Raw genomic sequence first — 24667 nt, 5'->3', positions numbered from 1 at the left:
ACAGACTTGACACAGACTTATTTAGATGTCTTTTGTGAACCAAAAAGCTAGGGAATAGACAAGAACATGGAACTGCTGATTACAAGTTATAAAATACTATACAAAACCTATCATGTTCTCATTGATCTTTCATAATCAAAGACATATCATTGCAGCACTCCCTCAGTATCACACTGGACAGTCAATGTAGGGTTTGTGTTGAAATCTCTGGAGCCAGGCTTGAAACCACATCTAGGTGAGTTTCTTAATACATGGTATTCAAAATTCTTGGGTCCAATTAAACCACTTACTTAATATTTGAATCTTACACCAAGCATCATCAATTTGGCACCACAAGTTTTAAGGACATGACATTCAATTGCAAGAGAATTATATTAAGGTAACATCTCTAAAGAAGGAAACACACTTTTAAAGACATCCTATATTGCACAGATGGCATTTTGATAAATTATAGTGTGGTAGGCTTGTCTATTTATTTTACATAAACTACTATGTTATCATCTTATATTACAGATAATTTAGGATCAACAGATCAATTGGGTCACATTGATTTCTCTTGTAGGGTATCTTGACATTTATTGAAACTGATGAGCTGGAGGAACATACCCCATAAACACTGCATTTCATATGGACGCATAAAGACAAACCCACTGTATCACTGTAGCATCTGATCCTTTCATGACATTTAGCCATACTGAATCAAATACATATTATGTGAGAATTGTAATACATAGACTAGATTTTGTTCTTCCGAAATATCAGCTCAAAGAGTAATGAGTTATGTTTCAATTAATTTAGAAAAATGTAATTATTATTGGTTTATTTTAGTTACAAATGGATGCTTGAAATGATGACAGAGTTATGATTCTATTTGAATTAACTGTATTAAACTAACCTTTCCATTGTGTCCCCTTCACTTGGCATTGAATCATGTGATATTTTACTATTGTTATCAGCATTGCCTCATTGTGCAACAATTAGCACTGTCACCCACTGCATTTCTTAAAAGAATCTGATAAAGCATCTTCCCTTTTCTTTGAAAGAAAATTTTCAGTTTAAGACCCAAAGGTACTTCATGGGACATTCAGTTCAAAGCAACTCATCATCCAGACTTGGAAATATAATGCTGTTTCTACAGTGCCTCTGAATCAAAATCTTAGAACTCCCTCCATAATGGCATTGTGGGTCCACCGACAACAAATGGAATGCAGCATCTGAAGAAGGCGGCTACCACTACCTACTCAACAGTAATTAGGGATGGGCAATAAACGCTGGCGTAGCCAACCATCCCTCATGAATAAATACAAAAATATTCATTCTCAAGCTGTGGTCATCTCATTTCTTGCTGCTGAATGGAGTTTGAGACTGATAGGATTATGAACTGCAAGATTGTACTAAACATTTACAAACAATGAGCACAAGGCTAAGGGGCATATTGGTATAGGCAGGTCTTGGTATCGAGATTGATATGGCTCATGTATAATTAGTAGTGCAAGGCCAAGCAGTAAAATTCAAGGTCAATAAAGCAGTGAGACCTCGGGTCCAATTGGCAGATATGCACTAAGTATTTACTGGTGGAATAATTGGGCTGTCCATCAACATGTATGTTGTCATGAATGGTCCAATGATAAAATGCTTGCGAGTATAAGACAAGCCAGGAATGTGCACGCTGTTATTATGGAGCTGGGCACACTGTCATTGATAAGACTACGTGAAGAAGCATAGATTGAAACAGATAATATTGACCTGCAAGGCAGAGATTGTTACTGACATTGCCAGACTGTGAAACAAGCTGAGTAACAAGATATAGACAGGGACAGAGAATTATGAGGCACATAGTCCAATTGTGAAAGTTTGTTCTTTTAGTGTGTCATTACAACAATATTTCTTGACAGCAGCACCATCAGTCAGGCATGCAAAATATTTGGTATAGTTTGTAATATGAAAAAAAACTCTCATGATAAGAAAGAACAAAGGACCATGTTCATTTAAAAAGAAAATGAAACAGCATTGGAGCTCAGTACAAGCAAATCCATCCAATTATAAATCCCTGGCTTTCATTTATCATTATTTGCAATTTCTTTTGTGCATAACTTCTGACACCTAAGAGACCACTTTCAATTGCCTGGCACAGTATTGGATAATATTTCCACCAGAATTCAAATAGGGATTTGCTTTCGAAAACACATTTTCATCTTACTAGACTAACAAGATCTTATGAGACTGCAAGAATAATATCTGTTGCTGAAGTGTATCAGAATAGGTTCAGCAGCATGAGCATCAAGGGTTAAGACCTGCATTTCGATTGTGATAGAAAGCTTCCCCCACTGACAAAGACAAACTTATATTTGGACAAACATAATCCTGCTCGTACTGAGCCATTCATTGCCACAGTGGGAGACTCACATTCGCACTTATAAACCTTCCTTCCAGGAGATATGTATGCAGCTTTTTTTTTCCTCGGGGCAACATTAATGGTGTCCCATTTACACTGAGGCAATCATGTCCCATTTCACAACGAGAAAATCACATTCCTCTCCCTCTATTTGTAATGAGCCTACCAGCCACTTGTGGTCAGAAGTTTGTCGTCCCCTGGAATTTTCACGAAGACAGATAATTCTGTACCAACAACCAATACAGCCGAATGAAACAGAGACAGAGGCAGACAAATCCCTATTCACATTCAGATTTGAAGGTAAAATATATTGATGTATTGCACAATTATTTATTGTTGCATGGCTGGACATCTAAAGATACTTATAATACTAGCAAAGGTTTGCATGTTAGCCAAGTGAATAGTGACGTCTAATTAAAAGTTTTGCTCCATCACATTATTGGTACAGCAAAACTGCAGAAGAATGATTAGGAACAACTGTAGACAGAGTCATGGTTTTCCCCTTGGAGTCAGGAAAGAGGAGTCAAATATGATTTTGTGTCAGAAACTCACTGACCTACCTCAGAATTAAACCTTAAATTTCATGGAGACAGGTTTCCTGTCCTATTAAAGCTAATGTAATCAGGAATGGAGGTATGTTTCAATCACCTAGGTCAGCCATCACCAAAGCTGCTGGTTTTGCTGTACTATATGCACCTAAGATGGCATGGGGAACTCAAGACCTAGATTCATGAGGAGAGGAAGGATGTCTTTTCCTGGAAGGGCAAGTGGAAGCCACATTATCATGCAAATAGGGACACTTTTCTGTTCAGTGTCATCTCCTACTGCCTCTAGTTTGTCCTTCTCTCTCACTTCCTGCCCGTACCCCAGTGATCTGTCCTTTGCCTCACTGCCTTCAAGGTCTCTGTCTTTCTGGTGGGCCTAGTAATTTGTGCCTAGTGTTGTTCAGCTTTCTGTCACCTGGGTGAAGCACTGGTGTGTAATTCCTGTGAGCTACTGTATAGATCCACATGTATGAGAGCACAAATATCTGTGACTACCCAGCTGGAGACTCACAGGCTCCTTCTAGTTCTATCATTCACATCTGACTGCTGATCCTGTGTTTCCAGTAATGCACCTTTCTCCTTTGTGAACCTAGATCTTCAATCTAGTCTGGACTCTTGAGGCCCAATGCTTTGTCTTTCATGTGCAAGCTGATTTTCTTTATCCCTACAGCCTGAATCACTGAGGCTGCAACACCTAGCTCCAGCTTCAGACTTCCTGATGCTTAGGTAGAGTCTAGGTGGTTGTGCCCACTGCCTGTAATGCCTACGTGAAGCCAAGAAGATGATGATGACCTAAGTTGGCAACATTCTTTATTTCAGTTCCTCCACTGACCTTTGACAGGCTGCCACAATGATGCCTATGTGATTTAAACATTGAAAAGCATTTTCATTTCCCTTTTTTCAATTCTTTCTGATTTGCCACAGGCATAGTGCTCACATTCATGTAGTTGGTCCGACACAGACAATGGCTTAAACTCTGTTTCTGTCCTGAAACAATTAAAAATGTAAGAAACCTATAGTGAGCTTAATTGGCTTTACATTAGGTGTGGGCAAGTTTGGAGAATTGTGCAGCATCCTCTCACCATCCCACAACCACCACCACTGGAAGTTAGGGGAGAACAGAACATTAGTAGGACATCTGACCACATAAGTGAGCTTTTCACTTTTCTTGTCCACTTATTTTATATCTGCATGATGGGGCTAAGAAACTCCAACCTCAAAACGGATGGCCAGTGGAATGCATTTTAACTTAAAAGTCAGTTCACAAGCTGACTCCATGAAGACATAATCTCCCCAATCATATTTGCTGATCCAGCTTCATCCTTGTCATTTGATTCAATACATTTCTACAAAATAATATTTAATTATTCCAAATTGAAAGGGCTTTTGCCCAAATACATAAAGAGAAATAATTTCTACAGTGAAGTGGATCAATGGCCAAAGGAAACATATAAGATTTTGAGGAAAATCTATTTCACCCTCCAATTAATGACGATCTGGAATGAACTGTCTGAGTGGAAAGTGGAAGCTGATTCAATAGAACTTCCAAAAATACATTGGATATACACTTAACAATGAAATATTTACAAGGCTACGAGGAAAGAACAAAGCAATGGGGACTAATCAATAACTCTCTCAGAAAGTTGGTCCAGGCAAGATGTATCCTTCTTTTGTGCTGTATGAATCTCGGAAATAAAAACACACCTGTGGCTTGTTCATACCCATTCGTCCTACATTTGTTTGATCTATATGATCCATATTAATGTCTGAGGCAGCTATGCTGTTTAAAAGAATCGTCAGATAGCCAGGCAAACCTCAGCAAGCTCAACTAACAACAGAAATTTTTTATCAATGTTGACTTAAATCCTATATTAAAGATTTACATTCATATCAAAGGCTTTAAACATTGATCTTGTTCCCAGTTCTGCTATATCACATCAGAGTGTTGTAAAACATTATTATTGCACATGCCTCCCAATATATGATAAAAAGGATGGGTAAAGAGCCTCGAACCCATCAACCAAGCTCTAGTATGTCTTCACAGTTAAGTAGCAACTTTAGTTTTATTGATAGAAACATGCTGTTCATTCAGGAATCTTGTCAAGTTGCTGTCAAAATATTACGATATAACTACACCCATTGTATGTTTCAATTGTATTTTTTACACAGAAGCCAGTAATTCTCTGAACATAAATTCTTTATGCTATCTTGGCCAGCTCTTTGACTAACATATAGTATTTTCTATGTGTGACATGCAATCTTACTGTTTTTATCTACCTTTAATGACCTACCCACTATACCCAGTCCAATCCTTTTATGTGCCAAAAATCTCAATGATATCCCAAGCAGCCCTACTCCTTGAATACTATCATTACAAATGCAATCTACTCCTGCAATTTTTCCACAAAGTCAACATCAGCACGTCCAAGGGCTAAAACGGAATACATATACACAGAAGAAAACACTCAACACAAAGAAGTGACCAGCCAAATGTTAAAAGAGGCAACCGTCAATAATTAAATCATAATCAAATGCTGCTTTAATGATTAGCTTCCCCTACAGCAAATAGAAAATACTTAGGTGTTAGCATATAAATCAGCCATATGTTGTGCTAATACATTCACAAGTAGAAGCAGGAAACCTGCTGGCGAAGTAAAACCTGGTACTTTTATTGCAGTTCAAACACTTTTTACTGTTGTCATATAAAGAGGTTCCGTTATAAAATGAAAGGGTCAAAATGCGGCCCTCTAATAAAAGTATAGCAATATGACCTTACTACTTGATAGTTCAGTTAGTAAAGTTGCTCAAAGTCAGTGAGTCGATGGCACAAGAGTTTAACATTGTTCACCAAGTGGTGTACTACACCAGTCAATCTGCACTGGCTATGTTTTATGTATTCTTGGAAATTATGAGGAATACTAAAATATATGAGTTATTTAGTTCAAACCTCTAGCCACTTAAACTGGATTTTGAGCCATGACAAGACACTAGTTTCATGGCTTTATCATATATGTTCATTATCGCATTCTGCCACTCCCTAAACTTCATTAGGACCTAAACCAGGAAATAAGAATATGCCTTCTAAGGTATCAGGAACAAAAGCCCTTCTGGAAGTCTGTATAGAATGGAATTCTTTGCAAACTTATCCTCTTTATCCTGCCACTGCAGTAAAAACAGTCAAAACTATAATGAACAGCAACTTCCCATTTCAATGTGGTGGCAAGACTGAAAGCTGTGCTTTTACCAGCTCTTAAATGCACATACCTGCTTCCTCATCAGAATCCTTTTCGTTCTCTGAATCAGTCAATGTGAGGGCTGAATTCTCTCGACTGGACAGCCCTGAGCTTCGTCTGGATTTGATGCCCCTCCCCCATAACCTAATAGCATGCTCTGGAGAAATGGCACCTTCTGTGTCAGAGTCAGCGTCGCTGAGGGAATATCCACGATGGAGGAGCCCCATGTCTGGACAATAAGCAGTGCTGCGGTGAGGGGAGGGCTCACAGATTCCCAGTTCTGTCAGTGTGAAATTGGCTCCTGCACATAAACAAAAGAAGGATACACATCACGCACTCCCTATTTACTGAGACAGTGCAATCATACTCTAGAGTATTAGATATTAGTGAGCAGTGAGAAGGAACTCAGTCAGTTCCAGCCTGAGCTCTTTATCTCATTCCTAATAAAATCCCATAATAACCTGAAAACCATAACTGCGAGCAGTGAATTTGTATTAAGAAAGAAAATATAAACTTTCAGAAATTATTTGCACTTGTACACTCATCTTCTCATACCTCTTGATTTATCCACAGCTGTAATCCCTTCTTATTTATCTTACACTTACCAAACATTTCCCATTAAAATATATCTCACACGCTTCACTATAGCATTCTCTGAAACATCCAACACTCCTCATTATAACTCTCTTGGAAATCTACATTTTTCACTATGACACTTCAATAAGGACAAAATATTGTGGATACTGGAAACATGAAACAAACACAATGAGTGCTGGAGAAACTCAGCAGGTCTGCCAGCATCAGTGGACAGAGAATGTTTTTAGTCCCGTATGAACTGTTCCTCAGAACTGAAATTCTGAAGAAGATTCATACAGGCATTGAGTTACATAGCACAGAAAACGGCCCTTCAACCCATCATATCTGTACCAGTCACAAACAGATACCTAACTACCCTAATCCCATTTTCCAGCACTTGGCCCACAGCCTTGTATGCCTTGGCGTCGCAAGTGCACATCTAAACACTTCTTAAATGTTGAAGGTTTCTGCCTCCACCACCCTTACAGTGAGTTCCAGATTCCCACCACTCTTTGGGTGAAAAAGCATTTCCTCACATCTGCTCTAAACCGTTCGCCCCTTACCTTAAATCTATGCCCCTGGTATTGATCTCTCCACAAAAGGCAAACATGTTTTTTTGTCTATGATGTCTATACCCCTTATAGTTTGATACATCTTGATCATGTCCTCTCTCAGTCTCCTCTGGTCCAAGAAAAACAATGTCAGTCTATCCAATTTAACTTCATAATTGAAACTCTCCAGCACAGGCAATATTCTTAAATCTCTTGTGCAGAGTGCAGTCACATTCCCCTTTTTGTATGGGGTCCAGAACTACACGTCACTTTAGTTGTGGTCTAACCAACGTTTCAGATAGTTCTACCCTAACCTCCTTACTCTTAACCTTTGTGCCTCAGCTAAGTATACTATATAGGTTCTTAACCACTTCATCTGTAGTGAACCACTTAACCTGTGCTGTTACCTTTAGGAGCCAATGGATGTGCACACCAATGTCTCTCTAATTCTTGGTGCTTTCCAGGATCCAACCACTTGTTATGTATTTCCTTACATTGTTTGTCTTGCCCAAGTGCATCACTTCATACTTATCTGGATTGAATTCTGTTTGCCACTTATTTGCCCAGCTGACCAAACAATCTATATCCTCATGAAATCTAAGGCCAATCTCTTCGTGATTTACCACTCCTTCAATTTTTGTATCATCTGTGATCTTGCTGACCAACTTTTCTACATTAAAGTCTAAATCATTCTTACCTACCACAGGCAGCAAGAGACCCAGCATGAATACTTAAAGAACTCCACTGGGCACAAACTTCCAGTGACCATCTCCTTTCTGCCACTCAGCTAAATCTGGGACCAATTTTCCAATTTCCTTGGGTCCAATGGGCTCTTGTTATCAGTCTCTCATGTAATCTAGAACTGAATGAATTGCCCTTATCTATAGATCTTGTTACCTCTTTGAAAAATTCAATCAACGTGGTCAGACATGACTTCCCTTTAGCAAAACCATGCTGACATTTATGATTAATCCTTGCCTCTCCAAGTGCAGATTAATTCTATCCCTCAGAATTACTCCCAATAATTTCCCCACCACTGAGATTAGACAGTCTGGCTTGTAGTTTCCTGGTTTATCCCTTGCTGCCTTCTTTAGTAATGGTAGCACATCGGCTTCCCTCTAGTACTCTGGCAACTCCCCTATGGCTAGAGAGGAATTGAAAATGATTGCCAGCACTCCTGCAGTTTCTCCCTTGCCTTACTCAACAGCCTGGTTTACATTTCATCTGGCCCTAGATACTTATCTACTTTTCAGCCTGCCAGACTATTCTGAAACTCCTCTCTGTCAGTACTTTAAGTATACCACAGTCCTTCTCCTGGTTTTCTGTATCCACATCATTGCTCTCATTAGTGAACACTGACACAAAGTATTCATTTTGAATACTGAACTCAAACAATGAACTTTGTTTCCCTCACCACAGATGCTGCCAGACCTGCTGAGCTTCTCAGGCATTCTCTCAATATGACACTGTCCTACCCTGCAATCCTAACTGGGTATGTCATAACACATCACTACAGTTGCCTGTTCTTTGTAAGACACTGATATACCTTCATAAAACTGTAGTTAGGCCACAACTTGAGTACTGCACCTACACTTTAGGAAGTATATGATTGGTCAGAGCATTACTATGGGGAATGCAACAGAAATTGGCAGTGTCCACAACCCTTTCTTCAACAAGGAAGTCTTTTTGCCTCAACATAACAGGGTCCCGAGTGTGTTTTTTTTAAATGAACCAGTTCGGATATCTTATGACACACTTACAGAGCCAAAACACCTAAGGTAGGACTTGAACCTGAAAATTCTGGCCCAAAGTTAGGGAAACTACCACTTACATCACAAAACCTTCACAATGTCTTTGCCATTTTTTAAACTGACAATCGTTTGTTTGTCGAGAAACATGATAACTATTGCACCACAGAAATTTTGGTGTGTGTGAATATATGCAGCCTCTAGAACACCATATGAACATAAGATACAGAAGCACGATTAGGCCATTCAACCCATCGAGTTTGCTCGAACATTTGATCATGGCTGATATATTACTCAACCCCATTCTCCTGCCTTCAACCATTATCCATTTACTCATCAACAATCCAAATATCTCTTTCTTAAATACACTCAATGATTTGGTCTCCACAGCCTTGTGTGGCAATGAGTTCCACAGATTCACCACTCTCCGGCTGGAGAAATCCTTTCTCATGTCAGTTATAAAGGGTTGTCCCTTCATTCTGAGGTTACGCTTTTGGGCCCTAGTCTCTCCGACTCGTAGAAACATCGTCTCCATATCTACTCTATCCTGGCATCTTAGTATTTTGTAAGTTTCAATCAGATCTCCCCTCATCCTTTTAATCTCCATTGAGTGCCGACTCAGAGTCTTCAACTCCTCCTTATATGACAAGCTCTTCATCCCTAGGATCATTCGTGTAAAACTCCTCTGGATCCCCTTCAATGCCAATATATCCTTCCTTAGATGCGGGCCCAAAAAAGGCTCAGAATATTCCAATTGTGGTCCCTCTCAAAATGAATGCTATCATTGTATTTGTCCTTCTAAGTGCCAAATGGACCTACATGTCAACTTTAAAAAAATCCTAAACTAGAAACCTCAAGTTCTTTGTGCTTCTGATTCCAAAGCTTTTCTTCATTTCAGGAAATAGTCCATGCTTCTATTCATCTTACCAAAATGCATAACCTCACACTTTCCCACATTGTATTCAATCTGACATTTCTTTACCCACTCTCCGAACTTATCTAAATTCTTTTGCCGCCTGCCCGCTTCCTCAACACCACTTGTGCCTCCCCCTATCTTTGTGTCATTTGCAATCTTAGCAACAATGCCCTCAGTTCCTTTATCCAGATCATTCATGTAATAACATGAGTAATGGAACTCTACTAGTCTCCAGATGTAATCCTGAAAAAAATACCCATTTATGCCTGCTGTCTGCCTTCTGCTAGTCATCAGGAAAGGCTTTCTGATGAAGGGCTCCGGCCTGAAACATCGATTCTCCTGCTCCTTGGATATTGCCTGACTTGCTGTGCTTTTCCAGCAACACACTCTCCACTCTGATCTACAGCATTTGTAGAGCTCACGGTCTCCTTCTGTCAGTCAGCCAATTCTCTATCCATGCCAGTATCTTGCCCCTAACACCATGCGTCTTTATCTTATTTAACAGCCTCCTGTGCGGTGCCTTGTTAAAGTCCTTCAGGAAATCCAAATTGATCACTAATATACTGGCAGCGAGATTTGGTAGAGCTGCTTGGGAGGATTTATACTAGTAAGGAGGGGGTGGGACCCAGGGAGATACTGAGGAAAGAGATCAATCTGAGACTGGTACAGTTGAGAAAAGACGTCAGTCAAACAGTCAGGGTAGGCAGGAACAAAGCAGAGAACAAGGTAGGACTGATAAATTAAACTGCATTTATTTCAATGCAAGGGGCCTAACAGGGAAGGCAGATGAACTCAAGCCATGGTTCGGAACATGGGAATAGGATATTATAGCAATTACAGAAATGTAGCTCAGGGATGGACAGCACTGGCAGCTTAATGTTCCAGGATACAAATGCTATAGGAAGGATAGAAAGGGAGGCGAGAGAGGAGAGGGGGGAGTGGCATTTTTGATAAGGAATAGCATTACATCTGCACTTAGGGAGGATTTTCTCAGAAATACATCCAGGGAAGTTATTTGCATGGAACCGAGAAATTAGATTCGGGATGATCGCCTTATTGGGATTGTATTATAGACCCCCTAATAGTCAGCGGGAAATTGAGAAACAAATTTCTAAGGAGGTGTCAGTTTCTGTTAGAATAATAGGGTGGTTATGGTAGGGATTTTAATTTTCCAAATATAGACTGGGACTGCTATATTTGGAAAGTGCTTAGATGGAGAGGAATTTGTTAAGAGTGTACAAGAAAGTTTTCTGAGTCAGTTTGTGGATGCACCTACTAGAGAAGGTAGAAATTGAATTGAATTGAATTGAATTTATTGTCACGTGTACTGAGGCACAGTGAAAAGCTTTGTTCCAGTGAAAATTTGACCTACTCTTGGGAAATAAGGCAGGACAGGTGACTGAGGTGTCAGTGGGGGAGCATTTTGGAGCCAGCGACCATAATTCCAATGGTGCTAAAATAGTGATGGTAAAGGATAGACCAGATCTAAGAGTTGAAGTTCTAAATTGGAAGAAGACTAATTTTGATGGTATTAGGCAATAACTTTCAAAAGCTGACTGGGAGCAGATGCTAGCAGGTGAAGCGACGGGTGGAAAATGGGAAGCCTTCAGAAATGAGATAACGACAGTATATTCCTGTTAGGGTGAAAGGAAAGATTGGGAGATGTAGGGAATGCTGGATAACTAGAAAAATTGAGGGTTCGGTTAAGAAGAAGAAGGAAGCATATGCCAGGTATAGACAGGAGAGATTGAGTGAAGCTTTAGAAGAGTATAAAAGTAGTGGGAGTATATTTAAGAGGGAAATCAGGAGGGCATGAGATAGCTTTGGCAAATACCATTAAGGAGAATCCAAAGGCCTTTTTATAAATACATTAAGGACAAAAGGGTAACTAGTGAAAGAATAGGGCCCCTCAAAGATCAGCAAGGTGGCCTTTGTGTGGTGCCGCAGGAGGTGGGGGAGATGCATCAGTGTTTACTGTGAAAAAGGACATGGAAGATATCTTGAAAAAATGTCCATATTACAGGGAAGGAAGTGCTGGATGTCTTGAAATGCATAAAGGTGGATAAAACTCCAGGATCTGTACCCCAGAACTCTGTGGGAAGTGAGGGAAGTGATTGCTGGGCCCCTTGCTGAGACATTTGTATCATTGATAGTCACAGGTGAGGTGCCAGAAACCGGAGGTTGGCGAACATGGTACCATTATATAAGAGGGTGGTAAGAACAAGCCAGGGAACTATAGACTAGTGAGCCTGATATCAGTGGTGGGCAAGTTGTTGGAGGGAATCCTGAGGGACAGGATTTATATGTATTTGGAAAGGTAAGGACTGATTGGGATAGTCAACATGGCTTTCTGCATGGGAAATCATGTCTCATGAACTTGAGTGAGTTTGTGAAGATTGATGAGGGCAGAGCACTGAACGTGATCTATAGGTCTTCAGTAAGGTGTTCAACAAGGTTCCCCGTGGGAGACTAATTAACAAGGTTAGATCTCACGGAATACAGGGAGAACTAGCCGTTTGGAAGCAGAACTGGCTCAAAGGTAGAAGATAGAGGGTGGTGGTGGAGGGTTGTTTTTCAGAGTGGAGGCCTGTGACCAGTGGAGTGCCACAAGGATTGGTGTTGGGTCCGCTACTTTTTGTCATTTATATGAATAGGGTGGATATGAACATCAGAGGTACAGTTAGTAAGTTTGCAAATGACACCAAAATTGGAGGTGTAGTGGACAGCGAAGAAAGTTATCTCCGATTATAATGGGATCTTGATCAGATGGGCCAGTGTGCTGAGAAGTGGCAGATGGAGTTTAATTTAGATAAATGTGAGATGCTGCATTTTGGGAAAGCAAATCTTAGCAGGACTTATACACTTAATGGTAAGGTCCTCAGGAGTGTTGCTGAACAAAGAGACCTTGGAGTGCTGGTTCATAGCTCCTTGAAAGTGGAGTCACAGGTAGATAGGATAGTGAAGGTGGTGTTTTGTTTGCTTTCCTTTATTGGTCAGAGTATTGAGTATAGGAGTTGGGAGGTCATTTTGCGGCTGTACAGGACATTGGTTAGGCCATTTTTGGAATATTGCATGCAATTCTGGTCTCCTTCCTATTGGAAAGATGTTGTGAAACTTGAAAGGGTTCAGAAAAGATTTACAAGGATGTTGCCAGGGTTGGAGGATTTGAGCTATATCGAGGTTTACAAAATAATGAGGGGAATGGATAGGGTAAATCAGAACTAGAGGGCATAGGTTTAAGGTGACAAGGAAGGATATAAAAGAGAGCTAAGGGACAACCTTTTCACTCAGAGGGTGGTATGTGTATGGAATGAGCTGCCAGAGGAAGTGGTGGAGGCTGGTACAATTGCAACATTTTAAAGCCATCTGGATGGGTATATGAATAGGCAGGGTTTAGAGGTATATGGGCCAAGTGCTGGCAAATGGGATAGATTAGGTTGTGATATCTGGTCGGCATAGACGAGTTGGATCAAAAGGTCTGTTTCCGTGTTGTACACTTCTGACTCCATGGCTCTATGACATTCACTGTTTGACCTCCCCTTGATGAAACCGTGCTCACTCATGGCCTATTTTACCATGTATTTCCAAGTACTCTGCAATCTCATCCTTAATAATGGGCTAAGACACTGCCCTTTCTGGAGCACATTGGCAGCTCACAGTCCATGTTTTGGAGAGAGTCCATGAGAGTCTTTGAGATGGCTGTTGCAAGTAGCTATCCTGATTAATACATCTTATCTATAATACTCCCATTGTCTGTGAGGAAAGACTGGCACTATTAAAGTTGTGGCATGCATTTTTCAAATAAAATACTTTTTTAGAAACAATCCTTTCCAAATGGAAATGCCAATGCAGAGGAAAGACTTTCATAGTTCTATAAGCATGCCAGTATGCTTACGCTGGTGAACTTGGTTAAAGTTACTCCCCTCATTCTTCAAATAGCTGTCAGTGAATATTTATTTAGCAATGACCAATCTGCTGTCAAATTTGCACAAATATCACCAGCAGCAGCGAACAAGTGGGCTTTGCCCCAAGGTACTTGCAGTTGTGAAGCAAAAGGTATTTATCGAGTTAAATTATCTGCCAGTAGCATTGAGACATCTTATTCATAAATCCATGTTTGCCATCCCACTCAGCTCTGCTGTCCAGTCCAGCTTGGTCTGTTTGACTGATCAATTTGGAATATTAATATGCGATCAAGGCACATGGCTGAACTCCTGTTTTGATCAGGACAGGACTCAGTGGTTTCTGAGGTTTTAAAATATATTTTAAATGTTCCACATGGTGTCCAGTACTCCCTCCATTTGATTTTAACAATGCTTTGCAAACTGTCATTGGAAGTTATCAACTGATTAACATCACCCTGCAGCTGATTGACATGAAATGCTCACAGTAGCATTACAGCCTGCTGTGATACAGCAGTCACTACAATGTTATGGCCAGATTCCAGATTCCCCGAGGTAGTGCACCTGTAGGTTCACCAAATATATATTCAGTTTAATGATGGTCGTTATTTCAGTATTTGCAAGATTACAGATACTTATAGATAAGGAAAACCATTGAATACACATGAATACACATATCATTAATAACCTTGTTAATGTCCAGAATTTCAATCCAATTATTGACCAATCTTCCCATGAAGTTGAATCACATGATGTCAACTCCAAAGCTTTTGTTTTCCAGTTAGGATGCTTGTTCTAATTTTGTTGAAAATTGAAGTTTGTATTGTCTTTTTCATTATATGTTTAAAACCTCCTGCTTTTGTAAGAACAGTCATTTTTCCTTTCACCTCAGATCTCTGATACAGAAATCAGTTTGTGCAGTCCCTCCAGCATTCACAAGCATCTCCTTTGTATCTTGGTGATCAGAACAGGATATAGACATCAAGGTATGAACTGACCAACTTATAAGTGTTACAAACTCTCCTGCTGAGTGATCTTGAATCCCTGATTATATTGTTGGAGAAAAACTTAGATTTTTAAACTCTAAGGGTTAATGATATTTCCATACTAAAGTAGAAAGCAAGTTTTTATCTTTGAATGAAATGAATCAAAAGCAGCTTAAAATCTCATGTCCATAGGCATTTGTGTAACCAGGAGACAATGTTAATGAAAACATTCTAAGAATGGCTTAGAAGGAGACAGTGCAGGACAGACACTGATATAAGAAGAGATAGCAACATCAGGCAAGAATGATTGTTTATACTGAGTTGGGTTAAGGTGACCTTAGCATATTAACCTGTAATACAGAAGGTACATCTGTTTTATTTGTTGTGTACTGAAATGGATTTTAATGTAGATAATGGTATAAGATACTCAACTTTTCTGTATAGTTTGGAGTTTTCAGTGTAATAATTGAGGCATATCTCTCCTTGCATTGCTCAAATAAAATGATCGTAAAATCCCTCACTCTGTCTCCAGCAGTTGATCATGAAATAAAATTAAGACAACAGCTGTTGTCATGTACAGGATACTCACCTTAAACTATTGGAGCAGCACTACAAAATTGGTGAATACATTTCATTTACCAACTATAATTAGCGTGGTAAACTGACATGAGACAATTCAGTTGGGTAACAAATAATCTGGAGGGCGACTGAGTATAGGAAACGTTAGAAAAGGATAGATTGCTAGCAAGAGCTCTTGTTGATAGAATTGGCACAGAAATTAGAGTGAGCTCAATTCGTGCTGAACCAATCTTTGCAGAGCTGAACAGGGAATTTTGCAGGTGGCATCCATGCTCAGTATGAAACATAAAAAATGCAGGCAGGAGAGATGAATGAGAAAAATGTTGTAAACATTGATTGAAGGTCAGAGGGTTCTATCACCGGATTTATAGCAGAACAAGAGTCCAAACTGACTCAGAGGATGCTGAAGGACGTGTGGGACCTGCAGGGAGCGTCAGGAGAACAAAAAATGATAGCGGTCAGAAGAAGAATAGAGAATAGAAGGGAGAAATGATCATTAGCAGTTTAAACAGCACCACGCCCATAATTAATAAAGTACAAGTTGATCACAAATCCTTTGGTTTGTATACAAGTATATTAGCACAACAGATTGATGGTTATAACAAAAACAGTACTCAGTGGTTGCTGGAATCTGAAATACAAACAGAAAATGCTGGAAGTGCCCAGCTGGACAGGCTGCATCTGTGGAGATAAACAGAGATTTTCATCATCAGAGCTGATGAAATGTCATCACCCTGAAACATTAACTCTGTTTCTCTCTTTACCGATACTGCTAGTCCTGTTAAGTGTTTTCAGCATTTTCTACTTTAGCTCGATGTTATATTGGTTTTGTTGATTTTGTTGAACATGGGAACAACTAAGATGCCTTGACCTCTTCCAGCCACATCCTCAGGTACTCCAACATTGTTCGACACATACACATGCTGCTCGGCATTCATTTGTACGTGCTAATAATACCTTCAGTGTTGCAGAGCTGTGAGGTCACTGAAAGCTTTTAGCTGAAAGCCAAAATATGTTCTGATCTCAGAATTTGAGACCAGAAAATATTAACATATCTTCAGAATGCAGCAATATTTAATATTGGATCATATGTTTTGCATTGATTTTGTCTAATTAATAGGTCAAATAAAAGTCATTATGTTTTCAACAGTAAAGTTGTACTCTATGCTATTACTGAAAGGAACATACTTAGGATTGATTGAACAGAAAACTGATTGCATAGCTGTCCATCTCGGCACAAAGTGTATGACTAAATGAAGCATCATTGCAAGTCTCAGCTGCTATTGTTTTTAATCTATTTGTGTTTCCCTCTCCCCCACAGTTTACCAGATGCTCCTTCATGGAGTCTTGTTTCTAAGGTCTGCTACTTGCATGCCCGGTATATATTCCCAGCTGTCTCTCTTGCCCATGCCATTTCTTGAAACCAGCTGCAATATTCCTTGTTATTTTTTGAGCTGCAGCTAACTTTGACGTTGTTTATATTGTCTAGATTGTCCCTTTCTGGTCTTTTTCCAGATCCAGCTACCTTTTTGAGGCTATTGCACATCTCTATTCATGACCAGTATGTTCTTCTATCTGCCCGTTCTCCCTCCAGCCAACCTTTTCCTAGCATTCCACTCTTTTGCAGGTGGTCTCAGCCATGCCAACTGTCATGCTGGCACCTGGGTCTCTGTAGCTGTCATTTCAGCTTATTATTCACCCCCATTGGTAGATCTATGATTCTGTGGTTGCTCCAGTGCTGTTCTGCATCTCCATATGATGAGCCCTCAACATACTGTGTCTTGCCATCTATACTGTTTCATGCATATGGTTGTGGAGATATGTTGTGGCGATAGAGTTCCATTTTTCAGAAGAAAAATCATTAAAGTTATCATACTGCTAGAGAGTCATCATTCAGTTAATTCAGTTGTCCTATTACCAACAACAGTTACCTGAATTTACACAGCACCTTTTGACATTCTAAAATGTTGCATTGTGGTTTATTGAATATGGTGAAATTCTGTAGTTTTATCCATTTCTTTTGTACTGGGTATGGTAGTATTCTCTGTGAAATTTGTTGTAACCATTCTCCAGCTGAGGTTCCTCAGTTTGATATACGTCCAGATGGGATACTTCAAACCTTTAAGGTGCCCAGTGAGGAGGTGTGAGTTAACTCTCTTGACTATTCATCTGCTCCCTCGCTGGTTGCAATGACACTAATTTTAAAAGCCTTTGAAGGTGCCTTTCTCCTAGATCCAAATCAATTCATGTTTTAAAAGGAGCCAGTTTAACCAAGATTTTTTGAAATAACAAAAAAAGTAAATTTATTAAATACTAAACATGAGAAGGAAGAGTAACACAACAAACACACACGCAAGAGTTAAGTTGAAAAAGACAAAATTTAAAACTAATTTAGTCTCTGAATTGTTTGTGAAGACAAGATACTGGTAATTTTGACACTGGTAGTTGTCTGTTTGATTTCTAAACACTTGCCTTTGTAAGTTGATTGAGAGGCTTCTCTTCTAATAACTTTCAACATTGGCTGCCTGGCATTACTTGATGGGGAATGGATTTTTTCCATTTTGTTTGATCTGCTGTGCAGGGGTGTTTAACTGGCTGTTCTTAGCATTGTGGTGCTCACAGCACATTAGTACATCTAGTAGAATGTCAGGCCAGTAACATACAAACACCAGAATTGTTGTCTGTTTATTACTCTTGATTTTGTATATTTCTAGAAGGTCAAACTCAAATAAGTTGCAAGAGGTAACTTCCTGCTAACTGTGGGGAGACAGTCAGCTCCTCCTTATCTCTTGCTGTTTACATCTGTTTGAGATTTCTCTGACATTCTACAGGTGCAACATTCCTTGAGTCCCACACAAGTCTTTGCCAGTGACTGAAATTATAACTGCAATCATTTTTGGCAAAGGCAGACTTCTTTTAGAAAGCAAATCTTGGAGTTAAAAGTTAATGGTGTCCATGATTCTTCAGGTGATTTTGGATATCTGTTCAGCATCGGATGAGTTCAACTGAAGGGTCTGTTTCCATGCTGCACATCTCCACGACATGATGACAAATGCTGAGTATGCTCTGAATGTTACAAGATTTAGAACACAGAACATAAAAGAGTACAGCACAGTACAGGCCTTTTGGCCCACGATGTTGTGCTGAGCATTTATCTTAATCTAACATCAACCTAACCTACACACCCTTCAATTTATCTTTGTTAATATACTTGTCCAGTAATTACGTAAATGTCCCTAATGTCTCTGACACTACGACCACTGCTGGCAGTGCATTCCACGCACCCACCACTCTCAGCTAAAGAACCTACCTCTGACATCTCCCCCATACCTTCCTCCAATCACCTTAAAATTATGACCCCTCATGACAGCCATTTCTCCCCTGGGGAATAGTCTCTAGTTATCTACTCTATCTATGCCTCTCTGTATACCTCTATCAAGTCATCTTTCTTTTTCTTTCCAGTGTGAAAAGCCCTAGCTCACTCAACCTCTCTTCATAAGACAAGCCCGCTAATCCAGGCAGCATCCGGTAAATCTCCTCTGCACCCTCTCTAAAGCATCTACATCCTTCCTATAATGAGGCAACCAGAACTTGACACAATATTCCAAGTGTGGTCTAACCAGGGTTTTCTAGAGCAACAGCAAAACCTCATGGATCTTAAACACAATCCCCCAGGTAATGAAAGCCAAAACACCATGGGCGGCACGGTGGCACAGTGGTTAGCACTGCTGCCTCACAGCGCCAGAGACCCGGGTTCAATTCCCGGGTTCAGGCGACTGACTGTGTGGAGTTTGCACATTCTCCCCGTGTCTGCGTGGGTTTCCTCCGGGTGCTCCGGTTTCCTCCCACATCACAAAGATGTGCAGGGTCAGGTGAATTGGCCATACTAAATAGCCCGTAGTGTTAGGTAAAGGGTAAATGTAGGGGTATGGGTGGGTTTCGCTTCGGCGGGTCGGTGTGGAGTTGTTGGGCCGAAGGGCCTGTTTCTACACTGTAATCTAATCTAATCTAAACCATACGCCGCCTTAACAATGCTATCAACTTGGGTGGCAACTTTGAGGGATCTATGTACATGGACCCCAAGATCCCACTGTCCCTCCACACTGCCAAGAGTCCTGTCTTTAACCTTGTATTCGGCCTTCAAATTTGACATTCCAAAAAGAATCCCTTCGATGTATCCAGGTTGAACTTCATCTGTAGCCTGCAACAGCCCTCGACACTATTGACAACTCCACTGACCTTTGTGTCATCGGCAAACTTACTAACCCATCCTTCCATTTCTTCATCCAAGTCATTTATAAAAACTACAAACAGCAGAGGTCCAAGAACAGATCCCTGTGGGACACCACTGGTCACCGATCTTCAGACGGAATACTTTCCACTCGCTATCTTCTTTCAGCCGACCAATTCTGTATCCGAACAGCCAAATTTCCCTGTATCCCATGCCTCCTTGCTTTCTGAAGAGCCTATCTTGGGGAACCATATCAAATGCCTTATTGAAATCCAAAAAAAACACATCCACAGCTTGGCCTTCATCAACTTCTCTTGTCACATCCTCAAAGAATTCCAGGCTTGTAAGGCATGACCTGCCCCTCACAAAGCCATGCTGACTATATTTAATCAAACTATGTTTTATCCAGAATCCTTTCCAGTGCCTTGCTTACCACAGATGGTCTGTGGTACAAACTGGTCTGTAATTCCCAGGGACTTATTAGCTAGAACATTCAATTCAGCCTGACAAGGGGGAAAAAGCTTACTGCATTATTACCAACAGTCACTGAAATGGAGCTCAGAAAAGACAAAAAGAAGTCAAAGGTCAGGAAGTATATGAAGAAGTCAGATTTAGGGTGTAGGTTTGCTCGCTGAGCTGTAGGTTTCAGATCCAGATGTTTCATTACCTGGCTAGGTAACATCATCAATGGTGACCTCCAAGTGAAACAAAGCTGTTGTCTCCTGCTTTCTATTTATATGTTTGTCCTGGATGGGGTTCCTGGGGTTTGTGGTGATATAATTTCCTATTCGTTTTCTGAGGGGTTGATAGATGGTATCTAGATCTATGTGTTTGTTTATGGCGTTGTGGTTGGAGTGCCAGGCCTCTAGGAATTATCTGGCATGTCTTTGCTTAGCCTGTCCCAGGATAGATGTGTTGTCCCAGTCGAAATGGTGGGTTATTTCATCCGTGTGTAGGGCTACGAGGGAGAGAGGGTAGTGTCTTTTTGTGGCTAGCTGGTGTTCGTGTATCCTGGTGGCTAACTTTCTTCCTGTTTGTCCTAAGTAGTGTTTGTGGCAGTCCTTGCATGGAATTTTGTAGACTGTATTTTTTGAGTATCCGTTCTTCTTGAATACATTGTATAGGTGGTTCTCCTCTGTTTTCCGAAGTTCGTCTGTGCTGCAGTGTGAGGTGGCTCATTGGAATAGTGTTCTGAGACAGCTTTGTTTGTGTGTGTTGGGATGGTTGCTGGTGTAGTTAAGTATTTGGTCAGTGTTTGTTGGTTTTCTGTACACGCAGGTTTGTAGTTCTCTGTTGTCCTTTCTTTCGACGTCCAGGAATGCGAGTTTGTTGTCAGTTTCTTCCTCCTTGGTGAACTTTATGCCTGTGAGGGTGTTGTCGATGATGTTAAATGACTCTTCTATCTTGTTTCGTTTTGTGATGACAAAGGTGTCATCTATGTAGCGGACCCAGATTTTGTCTGATGCCGACTCCATGTTAGGAGTGCTGATTTTTAGCTGTACTGTAGGGCTAGTAACTGATGTATGACGTCTGTGTAGTTGGAGTGCTCAGGGAAGTCGTGGAGCAACTGAAAAGCTCTATGTAGCTACGGATCATGGAAGGCCTCTGAGAAAGAGAAGCCATTGCTATACAGATATGAATTGTTCACATCTATTGATGAAAAGGCAACTGTACCAGACTGTCCTACAGTGTATCATCTGCAGAAGAGTTACAGGACCAGAAACATTAATTCTGCTTTCTCTTCACAGATGTTGACAGATTTGCTGAGTTTCTTAAGCAATTTCTATTTTTCTTTCAGATTTATAGCAGCCACAGTTCTTTGCTTTCTACCATTGCACTCTACTGAAGTCAAGAGCAGTCAGATATCTATTAGGATTTAAAACTTGGTCAAACAGTTAGTAGGAGAAAGTGAGGATTGCAGATGATGGAGGTCAGAGTTGAGAGTATGGTGCTGGGAAAGCTCAGCGGGTCAGGCAGCATCCAAGGAGCAGGAGAATCGACATTTTGGGCATAAGCCCATCATTAAGAATGAGACTTGTGGGTTGGGGCTGAGAGATAAATGGGAGGAGGGTGGGTTTGGGGGGGGGGGGAGTAGCTGGGAAAGCGATAGGAGGGGGGGGGGGGGGGGTGGGGGGGGGGGGGAGTAGCTGGGAAAGCGATAGGTCGATGAAGGTGATAGGTCAGAGGGGGCAGTGATGGATGGGTCCGGAGGGTGGTGCAGAGTTGGAGGCTTGGGACTGGGATAATTATGACTGAAGTTATTAGAGAGTTTGGTATTGTAGACAGGGCTTAGGAGAAGTTCTGAAAGTTGTGCCAGCTCAGTAGAAACAGGATGGCATTATTTGATCAGTGCAGCTGACAGTGAGGTTTGGAAAGCCCATGGATGGCATTTGCTTTGTCCAACTAAGTAAGATTAGGATTTAGTTGAAACCAAGGAACATACCTAGCTTAGTGAAGCAAGGTGTCAGTGAAATGCTGGAAAGTGTGTCGGTGAATAAGCACTGAGGTTCAGAAAGAGCTCAGGGAAGAGTGGACACAGAAATTGAGGGTAACTGACCAGAACTTGAGTGGTCATCAAGGCAGTTCATGATGAAATACCTCTTGAAAGGAACTTTCAAAGTGCAATAATCCCTTGTGAAGTCCAAAAACATTTAATGATGCATTAATGTATCATTAACATTTGGGTGAGCTGTTCAAAAATCTGTGCAATCTACCTTGAGTTGCATTTGCTTATTTTATATGTACTGTAGGTTGTTTGATTACAATGTATTACCCATGTCTATTACACATTAATCTGGGAGTCAGAAATAAGTTGTACATAAATTGGAGATTGTATTACCATTCTTAATAAGTCCCTTGGATTTCATCTCTTGTCTACTTTAAAACTAAAAAGTAATTGGTCCCTAAGCAGACTGCTTTATTAGTGACCTTACCTTCCAATCATCACTTAAGAAGTTTGACACTGTCCAGTACAATGCCAATTACTGCGCAATCTACAGGAGCAGGTCAGAGATTGGACATTTTAAATCACTTCCTGCCTTCCCAAAGTCTGTCCAACATCTCAAAGGCAGAAGGAAAGTTATGGAATGCTCTTCATTTGCTTGGATGAGTGCAGCTACAACAACACCTGACCAGCGAAACATCATTCAGTACAAAGCCAATTGCCTAATGGCCTCCCCATTTACAACATTAAATATTTACATCTTCCACCACTGACATACAGTGACAGCAAATATGCATCATCTACAAGATGCACAGAAGCAATTTTCCAAGGCTGCGTCGATATTCTTTTCCAAATCCTTGACCTCTACTACGTCTACAAACATATGGGAGCACCATCATCTACAGATCCACTTGAAAGTCGCAGATGAACGTGATTTGAAACAATATAGTCACTCAGTCAATGTCTTGAAATGTCTTCTAAAACAGAAGTGGAAATACTGACAGTGCATTAGGTACTCAAGGGGTAGCTCACACCTACCAATAGCCACTTAGGCATGGGCAATATATGTTGGCCTGACCAGTGACATTCAAAAGCACAAAAGGATATCTCAAGAATGAAAAAAAAAATGTTTGTGGTAGGCCTGCATGCAATTGTTTTGGTCTCCCAATATTTAGTTGTGCGATAGTTCTGCTAATCCAGTTTTGGATGCTTGACAATCAGTCTGATAATATAGATATTGTGGATGGGGTTGGGATGGCGTGCTAATGCTGGGGAGTTGTGCTGATGAGCAAGGGTTAGTTGTTACATATACAAGCTCAAGCTGTTCTTTTGGATATATTGCCAAGGGGCAGCATGAAACAGAAACGGGGTCAAGGATTGCCTTGAGACAGACTGAAAGTCACATTGTAACAGCAGAAAGAGAATCCAATTCAAATGATTCTATATCCACATTTTGAGAAGTAAGAATGCATACAGGTCAAATGCAGTTCCCCCTTGCTGATTAAATATGGAGAGGTGTTGGATGGTGTAGATAACTGTGCCAAAGGATGCAGACAGGCTAAAGAGGGCAAAGAGATGATGTAACACTAACAGACATTTTTTATTCTCTTTACTCTTTCTCTGAGATGTGGATGTCATTTACAAAGCCAGAATATGTTGCCCATCACAAAGTGCCCTTGAATTAAGTGGATTACTATGTCAACACAGATGATATTTGTGAGTCAGCCATATTCCTATGGGTCTGAAATCATGTATAGGCCAGACTGGATAAGGATGGCAAATTTCACTCCCTGAAGGACATTACTGAATAAGTTATCATTTGTGACTTTGATTAGAGCCATTTTCACACTGTAGTATGGCTGACCTGGAAACATAGTTTGGAGGCATTCAAAGCAATGATTTCCTGAAAAAATAAGCCAAGACTTAACAAGTGAAAACACACAGAGTCGAAGAGTCATAGAGATGTACAGCATGGAAACAGATCATTCAGTCCAACCCGTCCATGCCGAGCAGAAATCCCAACCCAATCTAGTCCCACCTGCCAGCACCCGGCCCATAACCCTCCAAACCCTTCCTATTCATATACTCATCCAAATGTCTTTTAAATGTTACAATTGTACCAGCCTCCACCACTTCCTCTGGCAGCTCGTTCCATACACATATCACCATCTGCGTGGAAAACGTTGCCCCTTAGGTCTCTTTTATATCTTTCCCCTCTCACCCTAAACCTTTGCCCTCAAGTTCTGGACTCCGCGACCCCAGGAAAAAGACTTTATCTATTTATCCTATCCATGCCCCTCATGATTTTTAAAATCTCTATAAAGTCACCCCTCAACCTCCGACGCTCCAGGGAAAACAATGCCAGCCTGTTCAGCCTCCCCATATAGCTCAAATCCTCCAACCCTGGCAACATCCTTGTAAATCTTTTCTGAACCCTTTCAAGTTTCACAACATCTTTCCAATAGGAAGGAGACCAGCATTGCACGCAATATTCTAACAGTGGCCTAACCAATGTCCTGTACAGCTGCAACATGACCTCCCAACTCCTGTACTCAATACTCT

General features: G+C 40.6%; 1 protein-coding gene across 14 annotated transcripts in view; it reads right to left on the bottom strand.

Annotated features, from left to right (window-relative positions):
- Positions 1 to 24667, bottom strand: part of LOC122556528 (teneurin-2-like) — a 1106639-nt gene that overhangs the window by 715229 nt on the left and 366743 nt on the right. For 12 of the 14 annotated variants that reach the window (XM_043703277.1, XM_043703278.1, XM_043703280.1 and 9 more), the window contains exon 4: positions 6205 to 6474. The exons of the other annotated variants lie outside the window; for them this stretch is intronic. In XM_043703277.1, coding sequence (XP_043559212.1) covers positions 6205 to 6474 — 270 coding nt within the window. The remainder of the gene's footprint in view (positions 1 to 6204; positions 6475 to 24667) is intronic. 14 annotated transcript variants of the gene reach the window in all.

Source organism: Chiloscyllium plagiosum, chromosome 14 (genome assembly GCF_004010195.1).
Source record: "Chiloscyllium plagiosum isolate BGI_BamShark_2017 chromosome 14, ASM401019v2, whole genome shotgun sequence".
Taxonomy (NCBI): Eukaryota; Metazoa; Chordata; class Chondrichthyes; order Orectolobiformes; family Hemiscylliidae; genus Chiloscyllium; species Chiloscyllium plagiosum.
Note: the sequence above shows the minus strand (reverse complement) of the source record. Positions and strands in the feature narration are given on the sequence as shown.